The 13,344-nt window shown below is 28.7% G+C and overlaps 6 protein-coding genes across 6 annotated transcripts, besides 1 other annotated feature; 2 read left to right on the top strand and 4 right to left on the bottom strand.

Moving 5' to 3' along the window:
- Window positions 1-263: 263 nt before the first annotated feature.
- Window positions 264-1,280, bottom strand: VRG4 (GDP-mannose transporter; the record flags this gene model as incomplete). The annotated part of the gene is made up of 1 exon (XM_064861243.1): window positions 264-1,280. One exon carries the CDS (start codon window positions 1,278-1,280, stop codon window positions 264-266), a length of 1,017 nt encoding a protein of 338 aa, XP_064716920.1.
- A 566-nt stretch (window positions 1,281-1,846) lies between these two features.
- On the bottom strand, window positions 1,847-2,287 carry MTC3 (Mtc3p; the record flags this gene model as incomplete). The annotated part of the gene is made up of 1 exon (XM_064861242.1): window positions 1,847-2,287. The coding sequence occupies one exon, from the start codon at window positions 2,285-2,287 to the stop codon at window positions 1,847-1,849; it is 441 nt and encodes a 146-aa protein (XP_064716919.1).
- Window positions 2,288-3,163: 876 nt separating this feature from the next.
- Window positions 3,164-3,208: a sequence feature (Short protein (PWA37_004767, KAK5963066.1) was converted to a misc_feature.).
- Window positions 3,209-3,301: 93 nt separating this feature from the next.
- VID30 (glucose-induced degradation complex subunit VID30) lies at window positions 3,302-6,220 on the bottom strand (the record flags this gene model as incomplete). The annotated part of the gene is made up of 1 exon (XM_064861241.1): window positions 3,302-6,220. One exon carries the CDS (start codon window positions 6,218-6,220, stop codon window positions 3,302-3,304), a length of 2,919 nt encoding a protein of 972 aa, XP_064716918.1.
- An 826-nt stretch (window positions 6,221-7,046) lies between these two features.
- SHE10 (She10p) lies at window positions 7,047-8,843 on the bottom strand (the record flags this gene model as incomplete). The annotated part of the gene is made up of 1 exon (XM_064861240.1): window positions 7,047-8,843. One exon carries the CDS (start codon window positions 8,841-8,843, stop codon window positions 7,047-7,049), a length of 1,797 nt encoding a protein of 598 aa, XP_064716917.1.
- Window positions 8,844-9,313: 470 nt separating this feature from the next.
- On the top strand, window positions 9,314-12,178 carry SAP4 (Sap4p; the record flags this gene model as incomplete). Its single annotated transcript, XM_064861239.1, has 1 exon — window positions 9,314-12,178. The coding sequence occupies one exon, from the start codon at window positions 9,314-9,316 to the stop codon at window positions 12,176-12,178; it is 2,865 nt and encodes a 954-aa protein (XP_064716916.1).
- Window positions 12,179-12,743: 565 nt separating this feature from the next.
- On the top strand, window positions 12,744-13,304 carry EMC4 (chaperone EMC4; the record flags this gene model as incomplete). Its single annotated transcript, XM_064861238.1, has 1 exon — window positions 12,744-13,304. The coding sequence occupies one exon, from the start codon at window positions 12,744-12,746 to the stop codon at window positions 13,302-13,304; it is 561 nt and encodes a 186-aa protein (XP_064716915.1).
- Between the last annotated feature and the right edge of the window lie 40 nt (window positions 13,305-13,344).

The raw sequence follows: 13,344 nt of genomic DNA, 5'->3' as shown, positions 1-13,344 counted from the left end.
TATTAATATGGCATAGACAATCTTATTACCTAAACTTTTGAGATAAATTTAACAGGAAACATATGATTTTACGAACATCTTTTTTTTTCTTTTTGAGTAACTCTATATCAACATATATAATAAAGATGTATATAATTACTTAATTAACTAAGTAAAATTATACTGTAATCTGGTGAAAATAAAAGAGGGATAAAAAAAAGACAGAAGGAAACAGATATATATTTCTATATAGGGAAGAGAAAGAAGGAAAAGGTAAATTTTATCTAGTTACGACTATTACTAGCTTGTTTCTTTTGCTTAGCTACAGCATAGACAATACCAGATAAGAAACCTAGGAAGATAGAGAAAATAGATAAAAAGTTTCTTGGTGCATCAAAGAAGATTAACCCAGAAAGCGCAATTGGTAATTTATTCAAGGCACCAACCATAGAATAAGTGGTAGAAGAAGTGACTCTCACACACCACCCAGAACAGTAAGAGATACCAACAGAGGCCATACCGGAAATAATCATAGCAGTTAAGGAGTCCCTAGATAAATTGACACTCAAGTTTTCAGAAGACCAATCTTCGATACAGAAAGATGCAAGCAGTAAGATTGGCAAACCTAAAACATTATTGTAGAACATGGTATCAAAATCTTTAAAATTAGTTAACTTAATTCTCTTTCTCATGGTTAAAACAAATAAAGCTGAAGATATACAATTTGTAAACATCCAGAAGTAACCCGGATTAAATAATAAAACACTAACAGAAGAACCCACTTCTTCAGTCACAGTTTCAGCAGCCTTTTCAGCAATGGCTTGTTGGTCCCCCCACGTTGCAACAACTGAGGATAAAACCATTAAAAGGAAAGAGCTTAATTCCATTGGAGTCACAGAACCACCAAAATAAAGAACTTCACCATAAGCAATTAGAATAATAGTCAAATTCTTAAAAATTGTATAGATTGGAACGGCCAAAAATTGCAAAGCTTTGGAAGAAGTGTAAATCATTAAAACCAAAAGCACAGAAATTGGAAACCAATTTTTAGCATCTGTTTTATTTAAAGGACGGAATTTAGCATAACCAAGAAATTTTAGAACCACTAAAGTTAAACAACAGACTAAAGATTGGACAAATAACATGACAAAATTCATATTAAAATTCTTCAAGTTAACAACGAACTTGTTTGTAACAGTCATTAAAATAGACGATCCACAATATGCCAAAATGGAGATAGGACCAGAATTGGCTATAGAAGCCCATGGATTATGACCGTGAGGAACTTTCAATTCAGACATTCTTTTTGTTGCTTTTTGAGTCACTAAAGTTTCAAATATTACTTGTTATAGTGGTAATAATAATAATTAAAATGAAACAGAAAATGAAGATTTGTAGTGTTCAGTTGACTTGTTAAAAGTTCGCTACACTTGAAAAAATGTAATGTTTTATAAATATAAAATTGTTTAGTACTTTGTGGAAAAAAGACATAGTTTCCAAATACTACAAAATAGCATATAGTAGCAGGCAATATACTTTGTTATCTCTTCAATGAAACTTCTACCAATTTCTTTACAAAATGAAATCTTTCAGACTGTCAGCTGCAAACAAAAAAAAAAAGGAAAAAAAAAAGAAACTCTTTGCAAAATAAAACAACGTAAATAAGCCTTCGTGTAAAACGATAAAACGACATTTAGAGTATTACAACGATGTTGCCATGACAACAAACTATTGGATTGAACACATTCAATATATTTATTCAGTGAATATAGGAAATATCGTAGTTATAGATGATTCATTTGTAGCAATGGTGATGGGGCAGAGGAGGAATAAGAAGAAGTTATATGTATCCCCAGATATATATAGGTTATATTACAATTTGTTCCTTATCCTTTAATTGTTTATCTTTTTTAAGATTTAGTATGGAGACACCAACAGCAGAAAAAAGTGCTAAATTAAATAACCCTCTAATAACCAGATATGATATATTTACTTGCGTGCCGTTATTATTATTACCGAAATTAGTAAATATCCTTTTTATATTTAGAATTTGGTTACCACGGGGGCCCCATGAACCATAGCTTATGTAGTATATACTCTGTTTCTCATTAGCACTCATGTCTCTCCAATCACCGGTCATTTGCCAATCTAGATATTCTTGGATTTCTTCTTTCAGTGGGATAGATAACTGGTTCCATTTAGTCGGTATATTTTTCAAACTAGGAGGATGATAAATAACACTGTTACCGCTAATGTATCTATATGACCATTGACGCATAATCTTGGTTTTATGTAAAATGTTGTTCATGGTTAAAACACTATGTACACGTATCTCTATTCATTAGGTATATTTCTTATCAACTAACAAGACAAACAGGTGTGGTTACATCGTATAGGGTATGCAATAGTTAATTACTTTCCTTTTCTTTTTGTCGTATTTTTCTCGTTTTTCTTGCCTTCTCACTTATACTCCTGTGTTTTTTTTTATACACCTATATTTTTTTATCTTCTTTTCTGCAAAGGATAATACTAACAAAAGTATACAACAAATAATTTGGTAAATAGTTACGCATATCAACAAGTACTCTTTTTCCTACATAACCTAGGTATAATCTAGCAACAACAATCAGTGAGAATAGCAAATATAATACTCCTATAACATTACATAAGATATTCCAGAATCTTTTTTTATCTCTCTTATTTTTTACTTTTTTTTTGATATTTTGTTTTGGACTTTTTCATAGTATACGCTATAATTATATCTGCATAGTTTTAATTCAACATGGGTTATGAAACATTATTTGTATGTTAATTACTTATTCTCAATTATATTTACATTACATATTCATATTTTTCTGTATGCTATATGTAATATTTTTCTTTTTATTTATGCACATTTTTTTACTGATGTTTACTAACAATGAATAGAAGCAAGAAATGCCTTCCTTTCTTTCAAATCTTCACCACGTTTTTATTTGTTTTTCCTTAGAAAGATCATCTAACTACTATTCAAATTGAATCGATAGTTCCGTTACTTGAACAAAGAAAATACGCTATTCTATCTGGCCTATTAGCATTTGTATTCATCATATTCGCTATAATTATTTCTTACTCAAAGAAAAATATATTTGTTAAATTTCTTCTATATACCTTATTAAGTATCGTAGGAAGTTTATTCCTAAGTATGTCCACCATATTTAGTTCAAATTCTTTTGGTGTATATATTTAGTTATTATAATGCATACATACAAAAACATATATATACATATATTATTAACTATAATCTTTGTTTATATTTATTCCCCGTATTTTTTTTCTCTTTTTAATTCATACTCAGTATATCTTCATCCAAATTGATAATTTTATAATATCGTGTCTCTAAACATGTACTATTCTTTATACTTTCTATATTCTTTTCCATTGTATTTACTTCATTCTTTTTCTCTTTTGTTAAATATTCATATTCCTGTGGCATTTGAAAATTTAGATCTGGATCTATACTATAACTTTGATCACCTTCAAGGTGATATTGTCTCATTGTAGAAAACATAGTACGTGTATACCCAACAATATTCTCTAATGCACACTCATCTGTTTTGTTCAAATATAATAATATATTAGAATTCAACATCAAAAATAATCTATCCTGAATGAATTCACGAGACAACATCATCAATAAATCTTCTGGAGCTTCTATTAAAGGTGAATTATATGCCAATAATGATGCAGCTGAATTGATTCTTGATTGAAATATTTCTTTTAATTCCTTATTTATTTTAATATTACTATTACTAAGGATTTCATGATTTTGATAAACAAATTCTTCGATTAATGATTGCCCCTCATGTATTAAATTCTCAACATTTGAACTGTTCTTTTTGATGTTTATTAAAAACCTGACTAGTTTCAACTCAAATAAGGCCTCTATATTAAATTCTAAGAAGCCTGGAATCTGTGTTCTAATATATTCAATACATTTATCAATTTCACTTGAATTTATTAATTTTTTTAGTTCTTGCCTTATATGTAATAACTTCTCTTCCTTGAAAATCTGCTCTTCATTATATTTTAGGATTTGTCTCTGTATTCCTATATTAAAATTATTATTATTGTTGTTACTAGTATTACACAATGTTTTAGATTGTTGATCAAGCTCTGTTTCCGTCTCTATTTCATCTTTCAGATCCTTTAAAAACCCTTTTGCAACATCAATTAATCCCTCATGAATTAAATATCCATTAATCAAACAATTTAAAGTTGGAGAAATTGATTCGTCTTCTGGATTCAATTTGTTAATTGGAACATAATTGGGTTGAATTTTATACATTGATCCATCTTTTTCAGATATTCTTCTATCTTTACCTAATAAAAATAGTAATTCACCTTGATCTATATCTACGCTATTAATATCCGAACCACTTTCTGGAATTATGCTATAACCATGTTTCACATCTACAGAATTAAAGATGTGATCGTATGCTCTTTGTTTCCATTTATTTTGGTATCCTAAAATATCAAATGTGAATTCTTCAAATAAACCAAAATTTGTTTGTATTGAATTACCCGCTTTCAGTGCAATAGCTGGAACTAAGTCGATATCATGGAATTCACTAAAAGCCGTTCCTAAGAAATTACCATTTTTAGTAAAGAATATTGTACCATTAATGTAATTTATACCACAACCGATAACATCATTGATACCAAATGGCTTAGCAAACGTTTCACTTTCCAATATTGAAAAAGCTTTACCATCAAATCCATGATACCCAAAGAATGTGTCATCAATTCCATGAAACTGTTTGCTATTGGATATAATGAAAGAATTAGTTGCTTCTAGACTGGCTCTTATATTGGAATTGTTGCGATGATGTGCAGTAGTGGTAATATCCAAATCACCATCATCGTTATAATCACTACCACTATTACCATCATCCTCACTGTTATCGTCATTATCATCGTTGTTATTGTCACTCATATTAATATCATCGTCAGTATCATTTTCATTACCATGATTGTTTCCAGATACTGAGGTATCACGATTTATATTTATCCCACTAGGCGTTGTATTTGATCCTATTGTTGTGGAACTTGTTCTTCTTCCACTTGATTGATTTCGTCTCAATCTATTTCTTCTTCTTCTTCGCTCTCTATTTCTATTTCTTATTGTGTGACCACTACGAGTATTACTACCAACAATAAAAGATGGGTTTAATTGCTCATATATATTACAATTGTTGTTATTATTAAAATTTGTAGAACCAATCATTGCTGGATTATTATTATTACTATTGCTGTTGTTATTTGGATAATTTGAATATTTAAAACCAACTATAATGTTACAATTTTTACCATTTTCAGTACTACTCACATCTATTATTTTAATTTCATAATAGAAAATTGCTACCTTAGAAGCTGGTATAGTGTTATTTGACCAAGTCATGATGTAGTCAGACATAGAATTCAAAGATCTATTTCTACGTTCTTTATTAGAATCATTATTGTTATTGTTATTGTTATCACCAGAAATATTTATAGCTGTATTTCTTAACCTATTTCTGTTGTAAGAGAATGAACTGACTGTAGCTTTAGAACCAATCGTTAAAGGTCTTTCCCAATTCGAGTTAATACTAAGTTTAGAAAATTGATCATTAGATATTATTATACGATCATTACGCTGAGATAACCATCTTGTTGGTAGAGTATAACCTATAGTGGAATAAATATCTGTGGTTATAAATTCCGGTGATGTGGACGATATATTTCGGCTGTCAGGAATATTAATACTACGATTATTATTAATAATAGAGTTGTTATTGTTGTTAAATGTCACTCGAACGTCATTTGGATAAAAATATTGATAGATTTGAATTAAGTAGTCATCATTAACGGAATCAAATGGAATTGTACCTAATACACCTAAAGACATTAAATTAGACCAGATATCTTTTTTCAAATCAGCACTTAATAGTTGATCTGAATTTTTACCGTTTTTATACATTAGATGGAACCCACTTAAATTAATTTTATTATTGTTAATTGCAGTGTTTGGTGTTGCATCATCTTCTATATCATCTTTTTGGATAGTAGATTCCAGTGACCTTTTTTCATGTAATTTTTGGAATAATTTTTTGTTAATATAGTAACAATTTAAAAGATCATAACCAATAGGTTGTTTCAATAAATAAGCAGGGAACAGTGAATTAATATATTCTTTGTCTATTGGATTCATAAAATCAGTCATATTGAATCACGTTCTTAAAAGGACGCCGTTTTGAATGAAAAGTGTATCGGAATCAAATGTAAAAATTAAGGGTGTGCTTGATATCTTCTTCTTCTTTCTTCTTGTTATTATTATTATTGTTTTTTTTTTGCAAGGTCCTACAAAATAAAATTTACAAAATATGTTGTTGTAATCCCTATCTTTAAAAATAACTTTGCTGTACAGGTTTATAGTTATAAAAATATAAATGTAGAATGGTTATAGACGTTGTCTCTGCTTTCTTTCACATTCATTCTGCCTCTTTCATGTGATTCTCTTCCTTTTTTTAGGTTTTCTCTGCTTTCTACAGTTAGAGCATTAATAATGTGGTAGAAAAGCAAATATCACCCTAACTTTTCAGCTCATAAAAAAGAGGAAATTGTGCCTTTTTTCTAAATACCCTAGATGTTTATTTTTATTATTTATGAGAAAATAACAAAGATGTGCACTTAATATAACCCTAATTGCTCCTTGGTTGTTACAGTAGTTGTTACAGAATAGAACATAGTAAACAGTTTATATATGCATATATTATCCAATAATCATATATATTTAAATATGTAAATATACTAAATATACTTGATATACAGCTATACAGGAATATACAGTGTTCATATTAGTTAGATATATAAAATAAAATGAAATAAAATGAAATAAAATGAAATAAAATGAAATAAAATGAAATAAAATGAAATAAAATGAAATAAAATGAAATAAAATGAAATAAAATGAAATAAAATGAAATAAAATGAAATAAAAAAGAAATAAAAGATAACAATAATGTAGAAGTTTTTTATAATTATTGGTTTTATTCTTGTTCAGTTACTTCTCCTTGTGAATCTTCGAAAACTTCAACATCCTCTTGAATATCAATAATTTCTTGTTTATGATTTTTTTTTCCTTTCACTTCAACATGGTTGTGTTGCTGTTGCTGTGCCTGTTTATCTACGTGAAATTGCCTGATGTTTTCATTATGTCTCTTTTGTTGTTGTAACTGTAACTTTAATTCTCCCTCTTCCTTTTGCTTTAATAGTTCTTCCTCCAGTTGTCTTTTCAGTTCAGCTTCTTCTTTCTCACGCTTTTGGAATGCAAGATTAGCTTTGGAACGTAAGATATACGTATATTCCCCGTTTTCCTTCAGTAACATCTTTAGTGAAAATTCTACACGCCTGATAAATGTCTCTACATAATCTAATATCACTTTGTGATTAAGTAATTCATCTCTGGATTGAATAATTTGTTCCTTGACTCTTAAAAAGTTTCTCCAATTGTCGTTATTGCTCATATCATTGTCAACATCATTAGTGTTGGCATTAACAATGTCGGCATACACTAATCGCTTGGACCATTCATTAACCATCACATTAGCCCACTCTTCATAGATATCAATATAATCCTTTCTTAAAAGCTCCACTTTTCCATTGACTTGATCCATTAATAACTTTAATTCATTATGCACCATGTCTACAAATTGATTATTCATTTGATTTAAATCATGAAATATATCACGGACATATTGTCTATCAATATATTTTTCCAATTGTGTGACCCCATCCTTATCAAAATATATAGCTTTTCCTGTTACTGGATCAATCTCCATTTTGCAGTCAATATCATTAGTGGCACTAGTAATGTTTTTAAAATATGTCTTTGTCTCATTCATAAAAGAATGGAATTTAGGTTTTAAGGAAGTTTCTGTCTGGTTAGTGATATCAACAATTGTTTCATTGACTAATTTATCAAAAACAGTGATAATAGATTGCACTTTATTTTCAATTGAATTAGTCCAGTCATCGAATTGTTTTTGTATAATATCTTGTTCATTTAATACAATACTATTAGAAAAATCATTGATATTTATTTCATTAATTGTCGAATTACCGATAATACAAGCTGTTCCAGCTTCTGAGGGTGATAGATCATAGGTACCTGTCATTGTTTTATATACTGTAGAAGTGATAGTAAAAGTTTCAGTTTTATCATCGAAATCACTTCTTATAGCTTTGCTAGCAACGGTCAATGAGGAGGTATTCTCAGTAAAAATAAATAAGGATGAGAAAATAGAGGGGAAAGAAGATGATGGAGCTGTTATAGTAGCATATTTCTCATTAAATAACTTGACTATTGAAACTAAATGATTCTTACCACAATCAAAATAATTCATTAGAGAATTTTGGATGGAATCCCGAAATTTAGAAACTTTAACCAATTTTGAATCAAAGTCATAAGAGTTATATAAATGATTCCATAAAAATTTACCTCTTAAAGTGATATTATTGATAACAATAGACGATCTTTCCTTATAATATAAGACCAAATTTCTTAATGATTCATTCTCATTAACTTTTTCACTCAAATAAGAACAACCGCTAGTAATATGATCATATACCCAATTGATTTTTGGTTCTAATGGATCACGTATCGTTAACTTGTATCCAACGGGATATTTATTAGTTAAAATTTGATCTAATACACCAATTCGAGAGTAATGACATAAACAATCCAATTGTTTTGTAATATAGCCATTATCACAAGAGTAACGTAAAGTAGATAACAAAACTAGGAAAAGAATCACGGTTTTTGCGATGCACCTAATGATTCTCATTATTTTATCTATAAAAAATTTCAATCCGCAAATTTTCTTTCTAAGTAGGTCACTAATATAATTAAAATTCTTCTACGTGCAATAAGGTTTGAGTCGGTTATATGAGACGTTGTTGTTTTTGGTTATTATTTGATTCTTATGCTTTTTCTCTCAAGCAAATATTACACTGAAGAATTTTTTTTAAAAAAATTGAAAAAAAAAAAGTTTATGGCTTTCTTCAAATAGCAGATATAGACGTGATGAAAAGAGTGAAATCCTGTAGTGGCAAGAGTAGATCAAATAGAGGTGCATCTAATTGTGGAAAGAAGATCGAATATATAATCTTCAAACATCATAATTGTAAAAATCATCAACGGTTATACTAGTTTAAGTTTTTTTTCTTTATTTTTTTTGTTCTTATTTTACGTGTTGTGTATTGGGTTTAGTAGGCGTATTCAAGTTTGGAGTTGCTAGTCTATTTATGAGGAGATATGTCATTCTGGCCATTTGGACCGCAGAGTCCTAGGAAATCCAATATTGATTACATACTAAATGATTATTTTGATTTGTTAAGGCGTTTGGAGGCGTTGGATAGTAATGTTGTACCGTCTGAAAATATGTCTTCAAAATTTTCAGAAATTAATAGTAATAGTAATACTGATATGAGATCTGTATTGTTACATGGTACAGATAGTAACAGAATTACTCCGGTAGATACTAAAAGTTTGAAAAATGATAAGATATCTATGCTAAAGTCGAGCAATATCAATGAGGATGATTATAGTAATGATGTTATTAATAACGATGACAGTGATTATATTTATGATTTAAGTAAGATTAATTCGTTGAGAATTGAAGATATTATGTCTTATAACAATAGCAGTGACATTGTTATTAACAATAAAATGGATTTGACTGTATCTCCTTCAAAAAGCAGTATTTCATCACTGTTATTTTTTTCTAGTAATGATTCTTTTAATAATAAAAATAATGGTAACAGTACTAGTAATAACATACAGTTGTGGTTAAAATTAAATAGTAGTTTTATTGATAAAGTATTGAGAGAAGATAATTTGATAGATGAATTGATTTCTTTATCATCAATTAGGAATAGTAATAGTGATTCTGATGATATTGTGAATGTTAATAATAGTCGATTGATTGATTTTCTGTGTTTAGGTTATTTCTTTGATGAAAATACGGGATTGATAGTTCATCATATTGACTATTTAATTGATAAGCTACTATGGTGTCTAGATAACATTGGTAAAGAGACGTTTCTAGAGAGAAATAAACCCAACTTTAATAATTTGGATGATTATTTAGGAACTATGGATGAGTCTACAAATTTTAATAATAGTAATAATATTCCAATTTTGCAAAATACTATAAACAGCATTTTTCCAATAGATAATTACAAAACACATAATGATAATAATTCATATAGTCCGTTACTGTTGGCTACTTGTATCTCTGACATCTTGTCTCAAGGTGGAATATGGTTGATTACTGAATTAGTGGTTAAATCGAAGGAAAGATTAATAAAACTGTGGTCTATTTTGAATCAACAAAACTGCCAGTATGAAAGATCACCGCATCTGTCAATATTTTTGAAAATTCATGAAACCTTATTATTTTCACGGCAAACAGACTATTTAAATTTTATTAGAAATTTGCCTAGCTTGGTTGATGATATATTGAGACATAATAATATACCAATCCTTTTGGACTTTCTATTAAAAATTATTTCTACTGATAAACCGGATTGTCCAACTGGTATAATCGATACAGTTCATGATCAAAATTTGATTCCTAAATGTTTGGAATTTTTTGATAATAATAAATATTCAGGATCTATTCAAACATGTATCACAGATTTTTTAAAGATGTTAGTAGAAATCTCCTCAAATATTCCAATAGATGATTTCAGCATTGGCCCAAACAAGTTAACTAGACAATTATGTTCATCAAAGATTACTAGTGACTTAGTAGATATCATATTACGGGAAGGTGGTAGTGCGTTATGTAATATTGTTACTATTATTATCGAACTAATAAGAAAGAATAATACAGATTATGATAAACTATATACTGATGAAGCATTTTTAGACATTAACAGAACAGTATCTGAAAGAGATCCCGTTTATTTAGGGGATCTGTTACAATCATTTACGGAAAGATTACCTGAACTCATTAAACCACTTAAGCAGGATCTAGTTGAATCACATAATTTTGTACATACAAGAAATAATACAAAATATATTCCAATTGGAATGGTTAAACTTAGGATATTAGAATTGATAGCTGAATTAATACATTGTTCAAATATGACATCTCTGAATTTGCATATTTCAAAACATTTTTCATTAAAAATTAATCAAGATCGCTCCTTAATAGAGAAAAATTTGCTAGAATCACAAAATGATAATAATAATTTCTATATTATGAACAATGAGAATAGTTCAAAAACTATGATTGATATGGTTGGGTCAATATCGGACACTGAATCCAATAAAGTTAATTTTGAAGAAACTAATAGACCATATTGTATTACAGAAATTTCAATTCAATTAGATGTATTGTTGCGGGAAAATGCCATGGTGGGAGATCAATTTAAGATAAAATTATTTGACCAAAACTTTTTACCTAAATTAATTTCTACATTATTAAAATGCCCGTGGAATAATATGTTTCATAATGTAATATTTGATATTATACAACAAATATTAAATGGAAGAATCGATTCTTCATCATATAATGTATTCTTAATTTATTCACTTTTTTTCCCAAAAGAAGCTCTCACATATATTGAAAAGGATTCTGACAATGGTTCTGTCTACAGTTTATTTCAAAATTGTACATCTCCTTCTATAGTTGATACTATTATTGAAGGTTACAAACAAAACTACAAGTTTTATAAAAGTAATAATAATGCATTAGGATATATGGGACATCTTGTTATTATTACAGAAGAAGTGTTGAAATTTTTACAAGAAAGTGAAATTTCAAAGATTTTTTTAAACTTTAAAAGGATCTCCAATAATGAAAGTTGGAATTACCTGGTGAATGTTTTATTAATTGATATGAGAGTGATGTATTCGGGAATACTTGGCGGTAGTAATTATATGGATGATGGTAATGGAAATTTACTTCCTCAAATACCTATATCATCTTCATCTATGATAACAGACGGATCTAATATCGTTAACACACAAATTGAAAATGACATTATTGACAAAGTATCAGGTGTAGGTAGTGAAAAAGGGAACAAATTAGATGATATGATGACTGAATCACAATTTTATGATAAGATTAAGAAATTGTTTATTATTGATCAAGAAGTAAGCAATGAATAAAGAAAGTAGGAGACGAGAAAGATTGGTGAATACAAAGTTTGGTTAAGAAGAAAAGGCTAATGATTTAGGCACTTTTACATATATATTTTTTTATTGAGCATTTATAGATATAGTATATATAATTAGCAAAAAATTGGTATCGAGTGCATGAGAAAAGCATGTATTAAAATTGAAGTGAAACAACATTTCATTATACAGTTTACATTATTTCCTGTAATGGTGGCTGTATACTTGCTTATTAACACTGTTATATTTCACTCAACTTTTTCGTACTACTATTTTGTTTCAAAATGAAAATAAGATTGCTATTTACAAGAGTATTTCGAAAAGATAAAAAATGAAGGATATAAGAAAAAAAATTGTATTTTATACGGATTGGTGTGGGGATTGATATAAAAATAATCATTAACCTGCAAATACTTCATTATGAAATGATATCAGATTTGTTGTGGAAGGGTATATGCTTGATATATACCCTTCAAAGTAGAGAATTGGTATTAATAGCACAGCTTTTTTATAGGTTGAATTTTTTGTTTTGATTTGGATTGCTTTGATAGTGACGACAATGGAATTACCACAATGGATTAAAAATTTAACAGACCCTGCTTTTACTAAGACTTTTAGAGAAGAACCAAAGGACACGCTCTTACCCCCCTTCGGATACAAACCAATTATAATAACTGATACTCATTCTGATAAATTGAAAGTAAAAAATTCAGCTAATACTGCTATCTCTCTCCAAAATATCAATCAACTTCAGACTCAAAAAGCATGGCAAATAGCGTTTGGTCCTGCAAGATCTATTCCTATGAATTTTGTGATGTCATATATGTCAGGTACATCTTTACAAATTATCCCTATTATGACCACTTTAATGATGTTGGTAGGACCTATTAAGGCATTGTTTGGTATCGCAACCGCTTTCAAACCGGTTTTAGGAAATAAAGATATAGAAGGTCAAGTGAGAGTGGCTATGGTTATTTATGTATTGGGTCAAGGTGCATTGATGTTTATTGGTATCAGGAAATTGAACCAGATGGGTTTACTCCCTAATACTACAAGTGATTGGCTCGCGTGGGAAAAATTGGTTGATTATAATAAAGGTATTGAATCTTATTCGTTCTAAGTTAATTATTATTACTGTATGTAAGTTTGTTTATGTGTCT

This window comes from Arxiozyma heterogenica, assembly GCF_036370985.1.
Source record: "Arxiozyma heterogenica strain weizmannii chromosome Unknown scaffold_7, whole genome shotgun sequence".
Taxonomy (NCBI): Eukaryota; Fungi; Ascomycota; class Saccharomycetes; order Saccharomycetales; family Saccharomycetaceae; genus Arxiozyma; species Arxiozyma heterogenica.
Note: the sequence above shows the minus strand (reverse complement) of the source record. Positions and strands in the feature narration are given on the sequence as shown.